Source organism: Puma concolor, chromosome A1, assembly GCF_028749965.1.
Source record: "Puma concolor isolate L17-30 chromosome A1, mPumCon1.1.hap2, whole genome shotgun sequence".
NCBI lineage: Eukaryota > Metazoa > Chordata > Mammalia > Carnivora > Felidae > Puma > Puma concolor.
This window is the reverse complement of record NC_141667.1, coordinates 95,375,662-95,395,743: the sequence shown is the minus strand read 5'-3', so window position 1 is coordinate 95,395,743 and position 20,082 is coordinate 95,375,662. Positions and strand designations below refer to the sequence as shown.

The window sequence follows — 20,082 nt, the reverse complement described above, 5'->3', positions numbered from 1 at the left end:
AGAAAGCAGAATGGTTGTTGACAGGGGATGGAAGAGTGGGGAATGAATGGAGAGTTATTGTTTAATGGATATAGAGTTTCAATTTCACAAAATAAAAGAGTTATGGAGACAGATGGTGGTGAAGACTACACAACATTATGAATATATTTAATACCACTGAACTGTACACTTAAAAATGGTTAAGGGTCGCCTGGGTGGCGCAGTCGGTTAAGCGTCCGACTTCAGCCAGGTCACGATCTCGCGGTCCGGGAGTTCGAGCCCCGCGTCAGGCTCTGGGCTGATGGCTCGGAGCCTGGAGCCTGTTTCCGATTCTGTGTCTCCCTCTCTCTCTGCCCCTCCCCCGTTCATGCTCTGTCTCTCTCTGTCCCAAAAATAAATAAAAACGTGGAAAAAAAAATTTAAAAAATGGTTAAGATGATGAATTTTATGTTTTGTGTATTTTGCCACAATTTGAAAAAAAATGAGGAAAAAAAAAAGTATCCTGGCCAGCCCTGTTTTAGGTACCATTTTACAGTGATTAAAACAAATATTAATTCTTTCTGTGTATTCGCAATCTCTATTCCATCACTTCAAAGACCATACAGCTAAGGAGACCACCAGAAACCTATGAGATACTAATAATAAAGAATACTCATCATAAAAATAAGGTAAATTTTCAATTTATAAACCCTATTCATTAGGAGTTTCATAATTAAAGTAAAATATGTTACAAAATTCTAAGTATAAAATGAATTTAAAAATTAAATACAAATTTATTTTTAGTGTTATGATATTCATGTTAAACACATTTCATCTATTTTATAAGTATTTATATGTTCTTACCTAAGAAGTCATTACAAATGGGAAAGATATTTCAAAAGTTTACCTTTTCTACAAAATCCAACCCATGTTTTGCACTAGTTTATCTGATTCATAGAGTATATTGTGACTGCTACAATATCATTGCAATATTTGAGAAGAATTAGTTATAATCATAACAACAACAACAAAGCTGCATGATGATCAAAATGTGAGTTCACATTCTGCAATTATTCCATGCTTGGTTTTGTGGGACAGTAGACAAATCACTTACCTAATTTAGAAAATAACAAGCTTAAAATGAGAAGACCTCTATAAACCCTTCATAAATTAACATTTTAAACTATGATTTTCTCCTATTAATATTTCAAGTGTATATTAACTCATAGTCTATGCAATATGCTATGTCATACACTTCACAGAGGAAAAAAGAAGATATAAAATTCATGGCATATATGTGACCGTGGATCCAAAACTAGTGATGAGTTGAATTGAAAATTGAGACTCAATTTCCTAAAGCACCCAAATACAACCCAATGTGGAAGTTACTTCTCATATATTATTAAAATTTTACAATACTCTGGGCAAAGACTTTTGGCTGATATTATGACATTTACCATATGAAAATGTGGACGTATGTCCTAGAGGAAAAATTAGGCTTTTTAAGTAGGTAAGAGTCATAGCAATACTTGATTTGTTCTTAGCTGGAGGAATTTCATTAATTACTTTAGTAAGCTTTTCTGATGAACCACAGAACTGGTTCCTTGTTTCCCATGAGGGCCAAGGGTAGAAAATTCTGGACTTCTATAGACACAGACTTCCCTTAACAACCATAAATGCTAGCGGCTAAGGAGCTTTTCAAATCTTTACAGATCATCTATTAAGCTGGACATGAAAATATTATCCTTGAAATGCGGTGGATTCATCATCATGAGTAATGGTTGAGATTTACACAGTCTCTTTGTTCCTATGCAGAAACAAGTGAAAAATAAGTATTTTACAAATGAAGAGGTTAGAAACCAACTACAGGAATCAAAACCTGCAAAGTATTAAAATCTTTGTTCTTGTACCATTTGTAATTATTAAAATTTCCCCCACATAAATCAAAGGAAAACATAAGATTTCCAAGTTGAAGATTCTTCAACACTAATACATTAACTGTTTTTCTTCTATTATGAGGATGTGAGTGGAGATGACTTCACTAGCTGTCAATATCTCTAAGGAATAAGGAACGCAAAATGGTTGTCAGAAAAGTCTACAAGGGTGAATAATCATGTCAGAAGTGTCCAGAAGATGGGATGCTAACATAATTATATAACCTTAATCCACTGGCCACATCCGGGACTACCTGAAAATAAAAATTAAAAGAAGAAAAGAACACAGGGGAAATTTTTTTTTTCTAAGGAGCATGCCACGTTACTTTAATTTCAAATTGTTAATAGCTAAGGAAGTTATTTCTCTTTGACCCAAAAATGTATTTTAAATGACTCTTAGATCCTCATAATCTATACTGAAGAAAACTATTCATAACACTAAAGAGGGTTTTATGTAAAATATACATGTACCTGCTAATCATCTTAGATGAAGAGCATGAAGACATACATGCAATGTCTTATTCCAAAGCATTATTTAATAGTTTACAAAAAGCAAGAATTACATTTTGTCCCACTACCATCATTTCACAATACTCTTGGGTTAATTATAAATTAATAATTTAAAGTATCGTTAAAATAGCTTATGTGCTAAATTCAAGCATCATATATTAAGCATCATACATTCAGCATTTAATCCTCCCATTATTATGCCTGTTTTATCAATGAGGGAGCCAAAGCTTAAAAAGGTTAAATAATTTGCCTAGGGGTCACACAGTTGGTTAGTGGCAGAGCTGGGCTTGAACTTTTTCATTCTTACATTATTTTACCTCTAATGTGAGTATGGTATGAAGAGTTTTCATTTCAAGATGGCTCATGCTGATTATGGGTAAGTTTATGCAGCTCTGGCAGGCCAAGCAGCATCAGCTGTTACAAGTGTAGTAGATACCTGTCCTAGATAAGACAGCAAACACTTTGTTATCCTACCTTTGACTCTCATACTCCAACTCATTTCCTGAGTATCCTATGGCAACCACCCCCTCACCCTACATGCAGCTGCCAGTGATGTACAGATGCCTCAATATAGACCAGACTCAGAAGAGACAACTTTTCTGAGTCCCATTATGTACTGCCTAGAATTAGCCACTCAGGATGTTCAAAAGGGAACTGTAATTAATGTCTTATTAATAGTGGGCCACTAAAATCTGCTCTGTGTTTAAGAAATATCATCTGTTACTGAGATGAGCACTGGTTACAATTCAGGAAATTTCAGCTCTAATTCTAAATCTGACCTTGAGAAAATAGTTTCCTTCCATTAGCTTCTTTATGTAAAAAGAGAGAAAACAGTATCTGTTAATGTATTTTACAGGCTTTTGTACAGATACAAGAGATGGTATATGCAAAAGTACTTTTAAAGGAAGAATAAAGGGGGGCGCCTGGGTGGCTCAGTCGGTTGAGCGTCCGACTTCAGCTCAGGTCACGATCTCGCGGTCCGTGAGTTCGAGCCCCGCGTCGGGCTCTGGGCTGATGGCTCAGAGCCTGGAGCCTGCTTCTGATTCTGTGTCTCCCTCTCTCTCTGCCCCTCCCCCGTTCATGCTCTGTCTCAAAAATAAATAAATGTTAAAAAAAAAAAAAATTAAAAAAAAAAAGAAGAATAAAGGTACTAAAAATATATATATTCTAGAAAAGTCTCAAAACTAGTATGGCAAGAAAAGAAGTTTTCCTATTAACAGAGTAAAATTTGCCTCAGTTTCCTTTCTAATCCTTTGTTTTTAGTGGAAAATTCCATCATTTATTTATAGTATCTTCTCGCCACCAAATTTTCCTATTTTTTTACATTTTTTTTGCTCCCAGGAACATTTTGCTATTTCTTTTTAGCCTAATCACCTCTGTTTTATTTCTCTCTTGTAATACTTTTTACTCCCTTCTCACCATGATTATACTCCTATTTTAGTTGTCACCTGCACTATCTTATATTGCTGTTTAACTTTTTTTCTTTTTTTAGTTTTTATTTAAATTCTAGCTAGTTACCATACAGTGTAATACTAATTTCAGGTGTACAATATAGTGATTCAACACTTCCATACAATACCCAGTGCTCATCACAAGTGCCCTCCTTTATCCCCATCATCTATTTCACCCATCCCCCCACCCTATGTTAACTCAATTCAAAAAGTTATGTCATGCCTATTACAGGAGAGACATGTAACATGAATAAGAATTAGTCTGCCAATGATAATTATTATACCATTCAGGTGACCAGTTGACTAATTCAAGCTACTGTTTTTACATGGGTACTTGGTTATTCTTAGCTATACCTGATATTCATCCATTAGACTCTAAAATCATTAGAGTGTTAGCATACTGTTAAGATTTGACTTCTCACTCCCAGGTGAAAGAAACTGAGTTCTCATGATAATCTTAGCTATTCGTTTATTTTCTCTGTGATATCATATATAGTTATTTCAGTATATAAATAAATGGAAACAAAGTTATTTCAAAAGGTGTTTTATATATAAAATTAAATAAGAATAAAGCATACTTCCTGCCATTAAAACATTAAATAAGAAGACTTAAATTCAAATTACACAAATTGAGGAGGTCCTGGGTGGCTCAGTTGGCTGAGCTGGCTGAGCATCCCATTCCTGATTTGGGCTCAGGTCATTGATTCCAGGGCTGTGGGTTGAAGCCCAGAGTCAGGCTCCAAGCTCAGCTCAGGGGAGATATTCATTCATTCATTCATTCATTCATTCATTCATTCTCTCTCTCTCTCTCTCTCTCCCCCCCCTCCCCCTGCCAGCATTCACACTCTCTCTCTAAAATAAAATAAAAAGTCAGTATTTTAAAAAGTAAATAAATAAATTATACACATTGACAAGGCTATTGGGGCACCTGGGTGACTCGGTCAGTTAAGAGACTGACTCTTGGTATCAGCTCAGGTCATGATCTCATGGTTCACGGGTTAGATGCCCACATCTTTCTCCACACTGACATCGTAGAGCCTGCTTGGGATTCTCTCTCTCCCTCTCTCTCTGCCCCTCCCCTGCTTGCTCTCCCTGTCTCTCTCTCAAAATAAATAAATAAACTTAAAATAAAAAAATAAATTTAAAAACTAAAATGTTAGGTCATGTTCTCTTGTTAATCTGGAAACTACATATGCCACCACACACTTCGGCTACTCTCAGTAACCCTCGAGGTAGAAAAATAAATTACAGAAGCTTTCTGAATTTCTTTCACCACTTTACCAAAACTATTTTCCTCAAGACCACCAAAATTCACCTTACTTCTCAATTCAGGAAAATCTTTATGTCCTCTTACTTACAATTGTTATAAACTTTAATCTCTGCCTTAAATGCCTTTCCTGGTTCCCATGCATTATTCTCTCCTGATTACCCTTCTCCCTCTCCAATTATTTTCCTTTGAGGCTGCTCTTCATCCACCCAGGCTTAAATGTTGACTTTCCTCAGGGTTCTAACCCCAGGTGCTGTCTCACTGGTTGCACCGGGCAGTTGAATCTGTAAGCACTTTTCACCTTCAGTATGGTCTGTGCTCATTATTTCCAAACCATTATGGACTTGTCTCTGAGCTATACACCCAGACCTCTGACTTTGTGTTAGGGCATCACTATCTGAGTGTCACAGAGGCATCTCAAAATTTAACCTGTACAACATAAATTATGGCATTTTTTTCCCCAAAGCCTGCTGCTCTTTCTATATTTCCTCTTTCAGTCAATGATAGCACTGTTCATCCCACCATCCAAATCTAAAACCTAGGAAACTCATCCTTCACATGCCAACTATTCTACTCATTGTTTCCCATGTGGGATCAATCACCTATCACCTTTCAACTGGACAATTAAACTTGCCTTGTAACTAGACTCCATCTCTGTTCTCAACCCTCTTCAATCCATCTCTGTTGTTGCCAAGTGAATGTCTAAAAGGACAAATCTAATCATGTCATATACCATGTTTAAAATCTTTGAGTTTTAATCCAAAATCCTTGATGTACTCTAGGACTTTATCATTTGGCCACTGCCTTTGTCTTCATCCATTTATTCTATTGCTTCATAGTACTGCACTTGCAATTCAACTGATCCAAGCTACCAGTCATGTCGTGGATTCACAATCATTCCTTTTGAGGCTTCATTCTAACTATTCCTTGCCCAAAATATTGTTCCTTCACTCAACTTCCAGCTCAGCTCAGATTTTCTTCTATAAAGCCTCTCCTAAATCTCGCAACTAAAGTAAGCATTCCCCCTGAATTGCTACTGTAACTAATATATACCTCAGTTATAATACTATTAATTGTTTATCTCTCCTATACTTATTTCCTTGAGGGCAGCATAGTTTTACACTTTGTAAATATTTGATGAAGAGGCTTAAACAACAGGACAACTCCATTTTCAAATATTCTATAAAAATACAGAAGTGAGAAGAAGTCATAAAATTGCAACTGGTCCATCCAACAGGGACCTTGCATTTGACCAAATTAGCAAGCAGTAAGTTTTAGAAGAATACCTATTATCTTAATCATCTCGAATTCAACAGCAGTAACTGCTTTCCTGGTTTAAAAAAAAATATATATATATTAGTACAGCCCTGAATCCCTAACCTAGAGCACATATAATAAAGCACAGCTCTAAAGAGTTAAGGATAGGGCTCCTGGGTGGCTCAGTCAGTTGAGCATCCAACTTTGGCTCAGGTCGTGATCTCACGGTTCATGAGTTTGGGCCACATGTCGGGCTCTGTGCTGACAGCTCAGAGCCTGGAGCCTTCTTCAGATTCTGTGTCCCCCTCTCTCTGCCCCTCCCCTGCTTGTACTGTGTCTCTCCCTCTTTCTCAAAAGTAAATAAACATTAAAAAACTTTAAAAAAAAACAAAACTAAAAATATTCTTACTGTAAGACCTAGCAATCATGGTTCTTGGTATTTACCCAAAGAAATTTAAAATTTATGTCCACATAAAAACCTATAAATGGATGTTCATAACTGCTGTATTCATAATTGCAAAAACTTGGAAGCAACCAAAATGTCCTTCAGTAGGTAAACAAACCATGGTACCACCAGACAATGGAATATAATTCAGCACTAAAAAGAAATGAGCTGTCAAGCCATGAAGAGACACAGAAAAACTTTAAATGCATTTTGCTAAGTGAAAGAAGCCAATATGAAAAGGCTACATACTGTATGACTCCAACTAAAAGAATCCAGAAAATGCAAAACTATGGAGACAGTAAAAGGATCAGTGGTGGTCAGGGGGGCCAGAGTTGGAGAGATGAAAAGGCAAAGCACAGAGGATTTTTAGGGCAGTGAAAATACTCTGTATGATGCTGTAATGATGGACCATGTCATTATACATTGTGTTCAAACCCACAGAAAAGTGGTGCCTGGGTGGCTCAGTCGGTTAAGCATCCGACCTCAGCTCAGGTCATGATCTCGCAGTTTGTGAGTTCAAGCCCCGCATTGGGTTCTGTGCTGACAGCTCAGAGCCTGAAGCCTGCTTCGGGTTCTGTGTCTTGCCCTCTCTCTTGCCCTTCCCTGCTCATGCTCTGTCTCTGTCTCTCAGTAATAAATAAATGTTAAAAAAAAGGTTTTTTTTAAACACAGAATGTACAACACCAAGAACTATAATGTAAACTGTGGACTTTGGGTAGTTATAAATGTATCAATGTAGGTTCATCAACTATAACAAATGTACCACTTTGATGGGGGATGTTAATATGGGGGAGGTTATACCTATGTCGGGGTAGAAGGTATATGGGAAATATCTGTACCTTCCTGTCAACTATGTTGTGAACTACTAAAAACTGCTCTTAAAAAAAAAAAAAAATAAGTCCTATCAAAAAAAAAGGGGGGAGGGGAAGGAAAATCAAAAAGACCTCTGAAACAGTTAACAACAACAAAAAAAGATCAAGCATCTGCTGGATTTAAGGCCCACAGTCATGGCTGGTTACACACAAAGATCAAGAAAGCTTAGGATCTGGGCAGCTTTCTGAAGGAGAGGATCCACAGCTTTGCATCAGTTCTCAGAGGATCCCATAATCTCAAAATCATTTAGAACCACTTATTTACGAAGATGAAATAGGGACCTCAAAGGGTACATTAGTAGTTTAAGGGAGGACATTTTTAAAAACTGAAAATACTGTACCTATATATTTTGCATGTGCTAGATTTAAACCGAACAAATATACTCTAAAAAAATATGTGTCCATTTATCATTTCTTTGATATATCCAACTACGCATAAATTAAAATTAGTTAAATACCAAAACCACAGAAGAAGAGCTTCCCTGAATCTAAAAGCCCAAGAAAAAGGAAGAGCAATGGCAGATTTAAGAGCTTTATCTTCTGACAGTTAAGACCAAAAAAGCTAAAGGTAATATCAACTGTCAACTGTATGAAAACAGGTTACATTCATAAGAAATGGAGCAAATGAGAAACAGGTGCAAGAAATAAAATTAATTCTTTAATGGAAATTTTTCAAAATCCTCACTCAGCCTACTAATCCAATAGACACAGACTCCTAAAATGGTTTCTTAGGCTAGCTTGTAGACCTAATTGGAAACATAAAAAATAGAAGGTGTCAACAGGTGAGGGGACTCAATTACATTCAGCAAACAGCTAAATATTTACAATCTAGATCTAGCTATCATAAATGCATACTATGTAAAATAAAAAAGTTGACTTTTGTAATATTATACATTATAAGAGCTCAGTCTTAATCTCCAGGAAAACAGCACAATGATAGCACTTAACTGCAACAAACCGTTGTTCCAAATACAGGAACAACTCTGAGCCAAAGGACCGCACCTGTTTCTGCTATACATATGTGAGACAAACAAGGGAAACCGAAAACCACAACTGATCAAGTGCGTTTCCATTCACCACAAAACTTCTAGTAAGGCATGCTTTCAGGAGCGACGTTTAAAAGGTGTACCAAGGATACCATGTGCATGACACTAGAAGACAGCTTTTGTTTTTTCTTTTAAATAACTGAACCACTGAACAGGAAATGCTTCTTTTTTTCTTTTTAAAGTTTATTTGTTTATTTTAAGAGAGAGAGAGAGCACAAGCAGGTGAGGGGCAGAGAGGAGAGACAGAATCCCAAGCAGGCTCCAAGTGCACCATCAGCACAGAGCCCCATGTGGGGCTCGATCCCACAAACTGAGAGATCATGACCTAAGCCGAAATCAAGAGTTGGAAGCTTAACCAACTGAGTCATCCAGGTGCCCCTCAAGAGGAAATACTTCTAATTGAAGAAGTGCAAACAAACAAACAGCCTAACTTGTCCATGCAGACACCTGAACTACCAATGCTGCTGCAGAAAAATCACATATCTGGACATACTGGTACTACAATGAAATTGATAAGCTCTGGTATCAACTGGGTCTTCAGGGAAGTCTGAGAGTCTTTTTTGTGTTCCTACACAGTTCTATCCCTGAGTCTATATTGAACTAATTCAGTTTTTTTTTTAACTTTTCCTCACTGTCCTAAAAATTCACCACCACTTCCACCTTCAGTATCCCCAGCTTAGATGTGCTTATGTGGGTGGGACCCTCATGATGACCTTGTGCCCTTATAAGAAGAGACACCAGAGAGGTCTCTCTCTCTTTGCCATGGGAAGACACAGTAAAAAGGCCAGCTTCCAAAAGCCAGGAAGAGAGACCTCGCCAGAAAGAAATCATTCTAACAGCCTCATCTTGGATGTCCAACCTCTAGAAATGTGAGAAAATAAATTTCTGTTGTTTAAGCCAAGAAGTCTATGGTAATTTATTATGGCAGCCCACGGGGCGCCTGGGTGGCTCAGTCGGTTAAGCGGCCGACTTCGGCTCAGGTCATGATCTCACGGTCCGTGAGTTCGAGCCCCGTGTCGGGCTCTGTGCTGACAGCTCAGAGCCTGGAGCCTGTTTCAGATTCTGTGTCTCCCTCTCTCTGACCCTCCCCCGTTCATGCTTTGTCTCTCCCTGTCTCAAAAATAAATAAACGTTAAAAAAAATAAATAAATAAAATTAATATTATGGCAGCCCAAGCTGACTAATACCAAATCATACTTACAGTTGGAGATTCCATACCAAACCCAACTCCAGTTTGACTTAATAATAGTGTCTTTAAGTTAAAGAACACTAATTCTGGTTTTGACTTTGACTTTTTTTTTAAGTGCTATCTTTCAGAAAATAATTATAGAAAATGAAAAAAAATTAAAAATAAACATGAAATAATAAACAGGTATAGTGCAGGCCTATAAGAATACATCATCAATCTAATAAAAATGGAATAAAAGATACTTACCACCACCAAGAATGTAAGAATCCTGGTGGTTCCCCCAATGTGATGTTTTTTTCCCATCTTATCTAAAATGAATAAAAGAGATATTAAATACTTTCTTAATAATACCTTTTCCCACACATATTACAAAGCAATATTTCCCCATTAAAAATACTAAGTTAATATATGAGATTTTAATCATTTTGATAGTATTCTTTACTCAAGTTTTACAAGAGCTCATTTTACATAGTTATTTGTTGATTTGGTGGTTTATGAGAGAAGATGCCAGCAGTATTTTCCTGAATTTGCTTCCCACTGTGCCCAATTTTTAAGAGAGACTTCTGGAATTTGAGGTATCTCAGGATCTTAAGGCACATCAAAACTGCATTTTAATTAATCCCCACTAATCCAGAAATTTGCAAATGTCTGGGCTTAATATGTGCAGACTCCCAATGATGCCTTGAGGATTGATATTTTAAACAAATTCCTGATTTGAGGGGATGAGAGTAAGAAGGCATATGTCTTCCATAAAATAACAGTTTAAAAAAGATGATATTAACTTTCCCAATGTTTATATTTCAGATGGCTTGGCATTCACTACCAAAAATTTAAAACAAGGTCAGTATCTCTTAAAAATTAAAATTTCTCACTAAATACTGTTTACAAATTAAATTTAGAGATTTGAAAACTGGGTAGGATTTATACAGTGCCTTTTCTAAGCACTGATAGGAGTAAACAAAAGATAAAAATCTTTGCATTCAGGGAGATTATACTTTATAGAGAAGACAGACCATAAACAAAGCAAAAAGAAAAAAAAAGGAGATTGTATTTATATTAGAAGTAGCAGGCAACAAATGCTAAGGAGGAAAACAAAGCAGAGAAGGACAAAAAAAAAAAAAAAAAGGAAAAAAGTAAGAAGTGAGCTATAATTTTAACTAAGGTGATCCAGAAAGGTCTCCTAAACAATCTTTATGTAGGAATGCCTGGCTGATTCATTCAGAGAAGGCGCTCTTGATTTCAGGGGTCATGAGTCACAAACCCATGGTTCTATCTTTATGTATAAGTATGATTTAGTTTTCTAGTTTAAATAATTAAAAATTATTTAACAATATCCCAATTAGCAAAATATGCCCATAGGACCTTAATATAAAGAGGAAGTAAAAAACTACATAATTATAGATTTAAAAAAAAAACAAGGAATTCTTTCTATCACCTACTATGGAAGAACTTAGAAATTTTTGTTCTAAAGGATTTAAAAAAAAAAAAAAAGTTTTAAGATAGAACTCAGAAAGTGGCCTGAAATTAAAAAAAGAAAAAAGTAACTGCTTAAAGATGAAAAAACATAATTAAAATCACTGAAATCATCATTTTTTTTAGAATTCTTAAATATACAAAATGTAAACCAATGTAAGCTTTGCAGTAATTTGCTCTCAAAAAACAAAGAAATTATCTATATATGAACAATGAACCAGAATATGTTATACAAATAAAAGCCAAATCCGAACTTGAATTCTCACACACGCATACACACAGGGGTGGGGCAGGGAGAGAGGGAGAGAGAATCTTAAGCACATTCCACACCCAGCATGGAGCCTGATATGGGGCTCGATCCCATGACTGTGAGATCATAACCTGAGCCAAAATCAAGAGTCAAACACTTAACTGACTGAGCCACCCAGGCACCCCAACACAAATAATTTTTAAATCAATACAACTTTTTATCTGAATTCCAATTAATCATTTATTGTATCTTCTTAGTTCATGAAAAAAGGAATGGTAGTACATAATGAGTCTTAGGATAACAAAACTCTGATGTCCTGCAAAAGTTATAATTTAGTCAAAAACCTGTGTCTCATATATCTCTCAATCTTTTCTCTTTTTGTTCACTTTTTGATGTCTTCTTGAGAGGGCATAATAATGACCCTCACAGATGTGCCCAGACACATAAATATTCCTAATTCCTGGAATCATCCTAATGAGATGAACAGCAAGCTTTTTAAAGTAGCATCCTTACATTTCATCTCAGGTCATCCTGACTTACAGATATGACTATGAAAAAAAGCAGACAGCACTATTCTCAAATAAAATGAGAGGGTGTGATGACTTACATTAAAGTGGCATGATTAGGTTCCAGTGCCAGACTGGGCTGGCAGCAGGATTAGTCTCACAGTCTAACATGAGTCCCACTGCTCCATATCTGGTGCTCAGCAGTTTCCTTCCTGGACTTCCACAACCAACCATCAGCAATTTCACGAGATAAAGTAGTTGGGGAAAATACCTACGTGGTTTACACTCAATAGGCACTTTTGTGAAAGGAATCTAAACTAATGCATTTATATTTTAAACAGTTATTACATCTTACTGTTCCTCAGAGAAGCTCAAAATGTTTCACATACATCATCTTTTTTCATCCCTATAAAATTCTTTACTACGTGAAGTTCATCTTTCTCACTTTAAATTTCAAGTATGTGACAGAAGCAGGTAAAACTTTGGTCCATCGTATTGAAATTAACACAAAAGCCATCCTTTGATAACTACTGAATAAACAATCAATGCTTTAGGTATTTCTAAAGAAGAAAGGGTTCTACATAGGAATAGGTTTCCATAGTGAATGCTGTTTTTTGCCTCCAAACTAATTACTACTCCAGGTATTATTTGCTTATAGGAAGCATGAGATGATGCTGATCTACAGATCTGAATCTGCTGGGATTCTCTTTCTCCCTTTCTCTCTGCCCCTCCCCCACTCACATACACATGTGTGCTATCTCTCTCAAAAAAAATAAACATTAAAAAAATGAAACAACCTGAAAACATTCACCAATAGTGAATATAAAAATATATTTTGATACTTGCATACTATAGAAGAGTGTGCAATCATTAAAAAGAATACAACATACCTACATGAAAGAGAGCCATGCTATATTGGTTTTTCAAGTGGGAGACGTGGAAGATTGGAGAATAATATATATAATATAAACCTTTTCTTTTAAAAAAATGTATGCATATGTATATGTGCATTTTGGTGTATACATTTAAAGAAATCATACCAAACTTACAACTATTACCTCTGGAAAAGGGTAAAGGGTGACTTTTATTTTAATATCATATTCATCTCTGAAATTTAATTTTTTTTAGCAAACATGTATTAATGATGGATATGGTTGAGGAATGGCCAGAAAATACTTCTAAATGTCAATAGTCATTTTAGAAACAATTCTGCTTTTTATGAAAAGGCATTTTCTGTTGTATTGAGTTTCACAGGCTTCAGGCTTTTTTGGTGTTTGAATGACATCTATGCAAATAATTTTTCTCTCTTAATTCTATTTTTCCTTCTTCCATTATCCTAGCTCCAATATGTATTCTTTGTCCTAGGGCTTTTTGTTGTTGAATCATCCACCTTCCTTCCTTCCATCATTTGCCCAGCTGAAAGCGCTATTCTCTGGTAACTTATGCATAAATCATGAAGCCCATTCCCACTGCCATTTTCTACATTTAAAGGCCCTGTCTGTGGTTATGCTGTGTCTCTACTATATGACCTGGGATTTTCAGCATTTCTACATAGGTGTAGCACTAAATATTGAATGAACAAAAAGTAAATTGGTAGGGGTAAGACATGCCATAAGGCTTATAAATGAGAATTATAATTTACAAGTGCCCATACTATCTGAAAGAGCAATTCTTCTTCTAGGAATGTATCCTATGATCGTGTGTGCAAAATCATAAATATAATAATTTTCAGTGAAGCATTGTTCGTAATTGCAAAACAACCTAAATGTGATGGTAAAATATATCACAGCACATTTCATAGAAAGAAATACCCTAGCATCATAAAAAGAATGAAGAAGTGGGATGCCTGGGTGGCTCAGTCAGTTAAATGCCCAACTCTTGATTTCGGTTCAGGTCATGACCCCAGGGTTGCGTGATCAAGCCCTGCATTGGGCTCTGTGCTGATAGTGCAAAGCATGCTTGGGATTCTCTCTCTCCCTCTGCCCCTCCCTGCCTCTCTCTCTCTCTCTCGCTCTCTTTCTCAAAATAAATAAACTTAAAAAAAAATTAAGAAGTTTCATGAACCAAACAAAGTGAAGTCAAACAAACGAAACAAAAATCAAAGCATGTTACAGTATATATAATAAATTAGTACTTGTATAAATAAAAACTGATACACACAAACACATGCACACACACACACACACACACACACACACACACACACACACTTGCTTAACTTTTCATCATTATTTGCTTCTGGCAAGGGATATTGGTAATTCACCTATTATCTCTAGGCCCCACACTCACCTTCTATACTCCATTCTACACTAGGTGCTGGGACTCTGAAAATTACAGTTCTCAGGCTCCCTGCCAGCTAGTTTCCTGTTCAGTTCTGCCAGCAGAAGGACAGTAGCTGGAGACCAAAGAGCAGGGGGAAGAAGAGAAGCTTCCTGCCCCTGGCTCCAGAAGTGAAGTAGGTGCTGTTGTAGCAGCAGCAGCAGCAGCAGCAGGGGACAATTCTGGATGTCAGCAGCACCTTTTCAGAGGTTCTAGCCTTGTCAATGTGGGACCTTTTTGAATGATCCAGACCTACTTCGACAGCATCTCCAATAGTACAGCAGTAGTTTTGAAGCTTATGAGCTCCAAACTTCGCAGAGTATTCCTAAATCCTTTCATACTTCTTGAGAACCAATATTCAAAATTATTAATACCATAAACAGATAGAGCTAATTTCTGTGTTAAGAAAAGAACCCGTAGTGCTTTTTAAATCTTCTTTGAGAAAAAAATTCAGTTATAAAAGAATGTGTTAGCCATTTTTAACATGTCATATACTTTTCCTAATTCCTTGCCTTTAAAGTCTGAGATAATAGTCACAGGATTTCTCATTAAAAGTAAAAACTACTTGTGGGACACCTGTGTGGTTTAGTCAGCTAAGCATTAAGCATTCAACTTTTGGCCAGAACCCATGTCATGATCTGTGGGTTTCATGAGTTCAAGTCCCACATCAAGCTCTGTGCTGACAGGCATAGAGTGCTTGGGATCCTCTCTCTCCCTCTCTCTGCCCCTCCCCCACTCATGCTGTCTGTGTCTCTCAAAAAAAAATAAATAAATAAAACAGAAAGGTAAAAAAAAAAAAAAAGAAAGAAAAAGAAAAAGAAAACCTGTAGGAGTGCCTGGGTGGCTCTGTCAGTTAAGCATCTGACTCTTGATTTTGGCTCAGGTCATGATCTCACGGTTCATGAGTTTTAAGCCCCGCATCAGGTTCTGCACTTAAGAGTGCGGAGTCTGCTTCAGATTCTCTCTCTCCCAGTCTCTCTGACCCTCTCCCACTCACATGCAGGCTCTCTCTCTCTCTCAAAATAAATAAACTTTAATAAAAAGAACCTGTACATGTATGTATATGTTTGTTCCTAGAGAAAATTCCTGAGTCTTTTAATTTTGATATAACCTAGTTTTCACACTAATTTTCTAAAATCTTCCATGTATAGATGCATCAATATACTAAATGTAAAAAAAAAACGGAAAAAAATGACATTTTAATTTTAAAAATTAACCAAACAGACATAAGACAGAAAGAAAAACCTGTCCATATATATATTTTTTTAATATTTATTTAATTTTGGGAAAGCACAAGCAGGGAAGGGGCAGAAAGAGGAGGACAGAGGATCCGAAGCAGGCTCTGCACTGACAGGCTGACAGCAGCAAACCTGATGCGGGGCTCGAATTCACAGACAGCGAGATCATGACCTAAGCCAAAGTCGGACGATCAACCAACTGAGCCACTCAGGCACCCCAAAATCTGTTCATATTTTAAAGCACATAATCCAAAACCGTGCTATTCAACATGGTATCCCCTAGCCATATGTGGTTCTTTAAATTTAAAATTATGTTAACTGAATGTTCCTCAATTGTTCTAGCCACTTTTCAAGTGCTCCATAGTTACATGATACTAGTGGAGAAATTATTAGAAGCACAGATTAGAGATCATCTCCTAATCACATAAAGTTTTATTGAATAGTGGTGCTCCATTCTAGAAGGTAGAAGTCGTCTTAAAGGCTACACCCAGCTGAGAGACTGGGCTGCTGAGATACACATCCCATTTTCGAAGATGATACCTTTTATTGGGAAAACTCCCTGATGGATTCCTTCTAACTTTTGTTTTTATTTTTTGGCCTAGAAAGATAGAGGCCCCTGGGAATGGTTTGAAAGTAGAGAACGAAGACCTAATATACTACATGATAAAGTAACAAGAGTTTAAGAGGCTGCTGACAGTCTCTCAGGAAGAAGATGTCTGAGGAGTCTGGGAGGATTCAGAAAAGGAGAAAACGGGAGAGGTTGTGAGGAATCAACAAGACGTAAGGCAAATGGAGTCCACAGGAAAACAGCGAGTAAGACATTCCCTGTGGCAAGGAGACCAAAAAGCTTAAGAATAGTTGTGTCTGATATTCAAGTCGATGTTGTTGCCTGTACAGTACAAGGCTGAATATCCTTCAGTTTTCCCCTAACTTCAATAAGAATCTTTTATACACAAGAGCAACAAATCAGTGGAGCTCTGAGGCTATGAGAGAAACAGGAAACTTCAGGCAAAGAAAAGGTAGCAGTCACAGAAGGAGAAGCAGTGGGGCTGTAATGGTGGGGGCAAGAAATTATAGCAAAGAGAACCTCAAGCCCCCTCTCCCCCTAGGAAGGCCTGGAGATGTCAGAGAAGACTTGTGGGAACCTATAAATTAGGGATGAGAGCTGGAGCTATTTTGATAGGAAAGGTAACCACACAAGGCAGGAGGATTGCAGGCCATTCAAGTGGAGATACCTGGAGCACACAGGTGTACAGAGCCATGTATTTACACTTGTACTGTAGTAGAGAAACTACACAAGATAAAAAAGAATTGGTCAAGAATTTTAAAGGTAACACGTTTGAGTGTATACTACATGCTAGACCCTTCTAAGTATTATATATATATATATATATATATATATATATATATATATATATATGCACTAATTCATTTAAACCTCAGCACAACTCTAAAGTATTATCGCAATTACCTTCTTCTTATAATTAAGAAAATTGAATCAGTAGGGGCACTGGGGGGCTTAGTCAGGTGAGCATCTGACTCTTAATTTCCACTCAAGTCATGATCCCAGGGTTGTAGGGTCCAGTCCTGCAACGGGAATTGTGCTGAATGTGGAACCTGCTTAAGATTCTCTCTCTCTCTCTCTCTCTCTCTCTCTCTCTCTCTCTCTCTCTCTCTCTCTTTCCCCCCCTCCCTCCCTCCCTCTGCCCCTCTCCCCTGCTTACACTTTCTCTCAAGAAGGAAGGAAGGAAGGAGGAAAGAAAAAGAAAAGAAAACTGAGTAAGTAAATAAAATGTAGAACATAATTCAAACTCAGCACTCTGGCCACAAAGAAATTGCTCTCACCCACAATACTATGTTGCCTCCAAGTTATAGTTCAAGAAACTGTTTAGGAAATTGTTGCTATTTTCTCTTCTCAGTGAAAGGTAAAGAGAAAGAAAAGTATTTTAGAATCTATTATGTTCAATAACTGAGCATTCCTAATAAAATCTGAAGAAGCAATCTGTTGGATGTTTTCAAGCTTCTCTTTCTGACTAACTTACAGGCTAATTTATGCCAAATAAGGGCTAGAAATCTAAACAATGTAAAATTCTTAAGAAGGGGGAAAATCTTGATCTCTGCAACATTCTAATTCTTAACTTTATTTGGTGAGGTCACCAAGCCTTATTCGGAGGCATGATAAATACCATGCAAAATTTCAGGTATGAGTTGGAATTGTCTTTGCATAATGAAATGAGATAACCAAGAAAGGATAGTTTCCAATGAACTCAAAGTAACAAAAAATTGATACAGAATTGTAAAGATTTCTTTTCTTTCCCCTCCCCAAATTGTAAATATTTCTTAACATTCTGTATGTAATTTTTGAATACTGAAGGATAATAAAAGATAAAGGTGAAGAAGAGCTCTACATTGAAAACATTTCTAAAGAATTTTCAATTTTGTCCTGTTGAAGGTAAAAATATTTAAGGTCGTAGAAACGTTAAGGTCGTAGAAAACAACATTCAGGTAATGATTTAGAATCTATCATGAATCAGATCTAACAATGAACTAGTTAACATAACCTGGGTAGAGAGATGTTTTGATTTCTATCATTAGTTCAATGCTACCTCTTTTAACTAGTAAAAAAAAAAAAAAAAAAATGCTGGGTTAATAGTGCCCTATTCTTCTGGCTGATAATAAAAACTATCAAGAGCAGTTCAGTTTCTGACAGACCAGGCAAAGGGCATTATCAGAAAGGCCAAATCCCGTGACAGCCTGGGCTGCTGAGATACACAGTTTACTTGTTCAGATGATACGGAGAGTTCCAATTTGACTTTCTCACAACTTCATGCATAAGTAAACCCATACTAAGGAAAGAGATGGCCCAGCACAGCAAATCCTGGTGCCAAAGGGCTCATTAACATCATAGTCATCCATACCCTCATGATTCTAACTTCTTCAATATAGGAACATTGAACATCTGAGTAATTGGTGCTATTTCAATCATTTCCTTTTTATCACAATACCCAACCCAAATAAACAGGTCTCCCTAGTTTTTCTTGAAATTCCTTGTGTAACTCTTGTGAATTATGTAAAAATACTTGGGGATAGACTCACCAGAATTTAGATAAGATGGTCCCTTATTTCTCAAATTACTTAAGAACTGGTTCTACAACAAGCCGACTTAAATTTTCCATATGATCCAAGTAAAAATAAGAGAGAAAGCAATGCTAACTAGGGTACAAAGCTCTAAAAGATTATATTCTCCTTTCTTTACAAACCATAGTTGGGAGGGGAGGGAAGGGGTACCACCATTCACAAAGATACCAGAGTACAAACCAAACTATGTTTTTCTTTTACTTAAAAACCTTCCAAAGCCTGGGGCACCTGGCTGGCTCAGTCAGTTAAGCGTCCAACTTCAGCTCAGGTCATAATCTCACAGTCCGTGAGCTTGAGCCCCGCGTCGGGCTCTGTGCTGACAGCTCGGAGCCTGGAGCCTGCTTCAGATTCTGTGTCTCCCTCTCTCTCTGCCCCTCTCCCACTCACGCTCTGTCTCTCACACTCTCAAAACTGAATACATGCTTAAAAAAATTAAAAACAACAACAACATTTCAAAAGCTCCCTTTTCCAAGAAGATCAAGTCCAAGCTTCCTGAAACAGTATCAGAAGTCTTCAGTAGGAGTGCACTATCAACTTAAAGAAGTGAAGCCTAAGAAAGCATTCCTAGGAAAAGCTACTTCTAAGCTAGTCAGGTGAGGAGGGTGAAGATTAGGTAGATTAAAGCCCAGAGATAGAAATCTATAGTATGTATAGGCAAATACAAGCAGCTAGGTATTGTGAAAACTTAGTATGAGAGAGATTAGTACCAAAATTAGTACTTAGTATGAGATAGAAAAGTACCGAAATTTAACCAAATGAAATTATTTAGAACTTTAGGGTGCACTCAAATGGCCTATCACAAATCAACCTCCAGGCTTCCATTTTAAAATTGAGATAATTTTGTATTTTCTATTATTTTTACTTGTAAATAACTGTACAAACTATATATGTGTGTGTGTGTGTGTGCGTGCGTGTGTGTGTGTGTGTGTGTGTGTGTGTGTGTGTATGGCATATGTGGCATATATGTATAAGCAAGTAAGGATAAAATTCCCCTCTAATCACTTTAAAATTCCTACTCTCAGAAACTAGTCTGGCATGTATATTCTTTCAGACCTCTCAATATACTTCACACTCATAAATATGTACACACAAAAATACACAGTATTGCATCATGTTCCTTGATGTTCAAAGGTTTCCATGTAAATGGCATACTTCAGCTTGCTTCTTTTATTTGAAAATGTTTTGGAAGTCTATCCATATTAAGTCCAAATAGATCTAACTTATTCTTT

General features: G+C 36.7%; 1 protein-coding gene across 10 annotated transcripts in view; it reads right to left on the bottom strand.

Moving 5' to 3' along the window:
• SSBP2 (single stranded DNA binding protein 2) overlaps positions 1 to 20,082 on the bottom strand; it is a 322,394-nt gene that overhangs the window by 201,640 nt on the left and 100,672 nt on the right. For 4 of the 10 annotated variants that reach the window (XM_025924980.2, XM_025924976.2, XM_025924977.2 and 1 more), the window contains exon 3: positions 10,176 to 10,237. In XM_025924980.2, coding sequence (XP_025780765.1) covers positions 10,176 to 10,237 — 62 coding nt within the window. Of the gene's footprint in view, positions 1 to 2,719; positions 2,844 to 4,477; positions 4,566 to 10,175; positions 10,238 to 20,082 lie in introns of those variants that run through there. The other 6 variants (XM_086697512.1, XM_086697502.1, XM_086697527.1 and 3 more) reach the window with 4 other exon arrangements.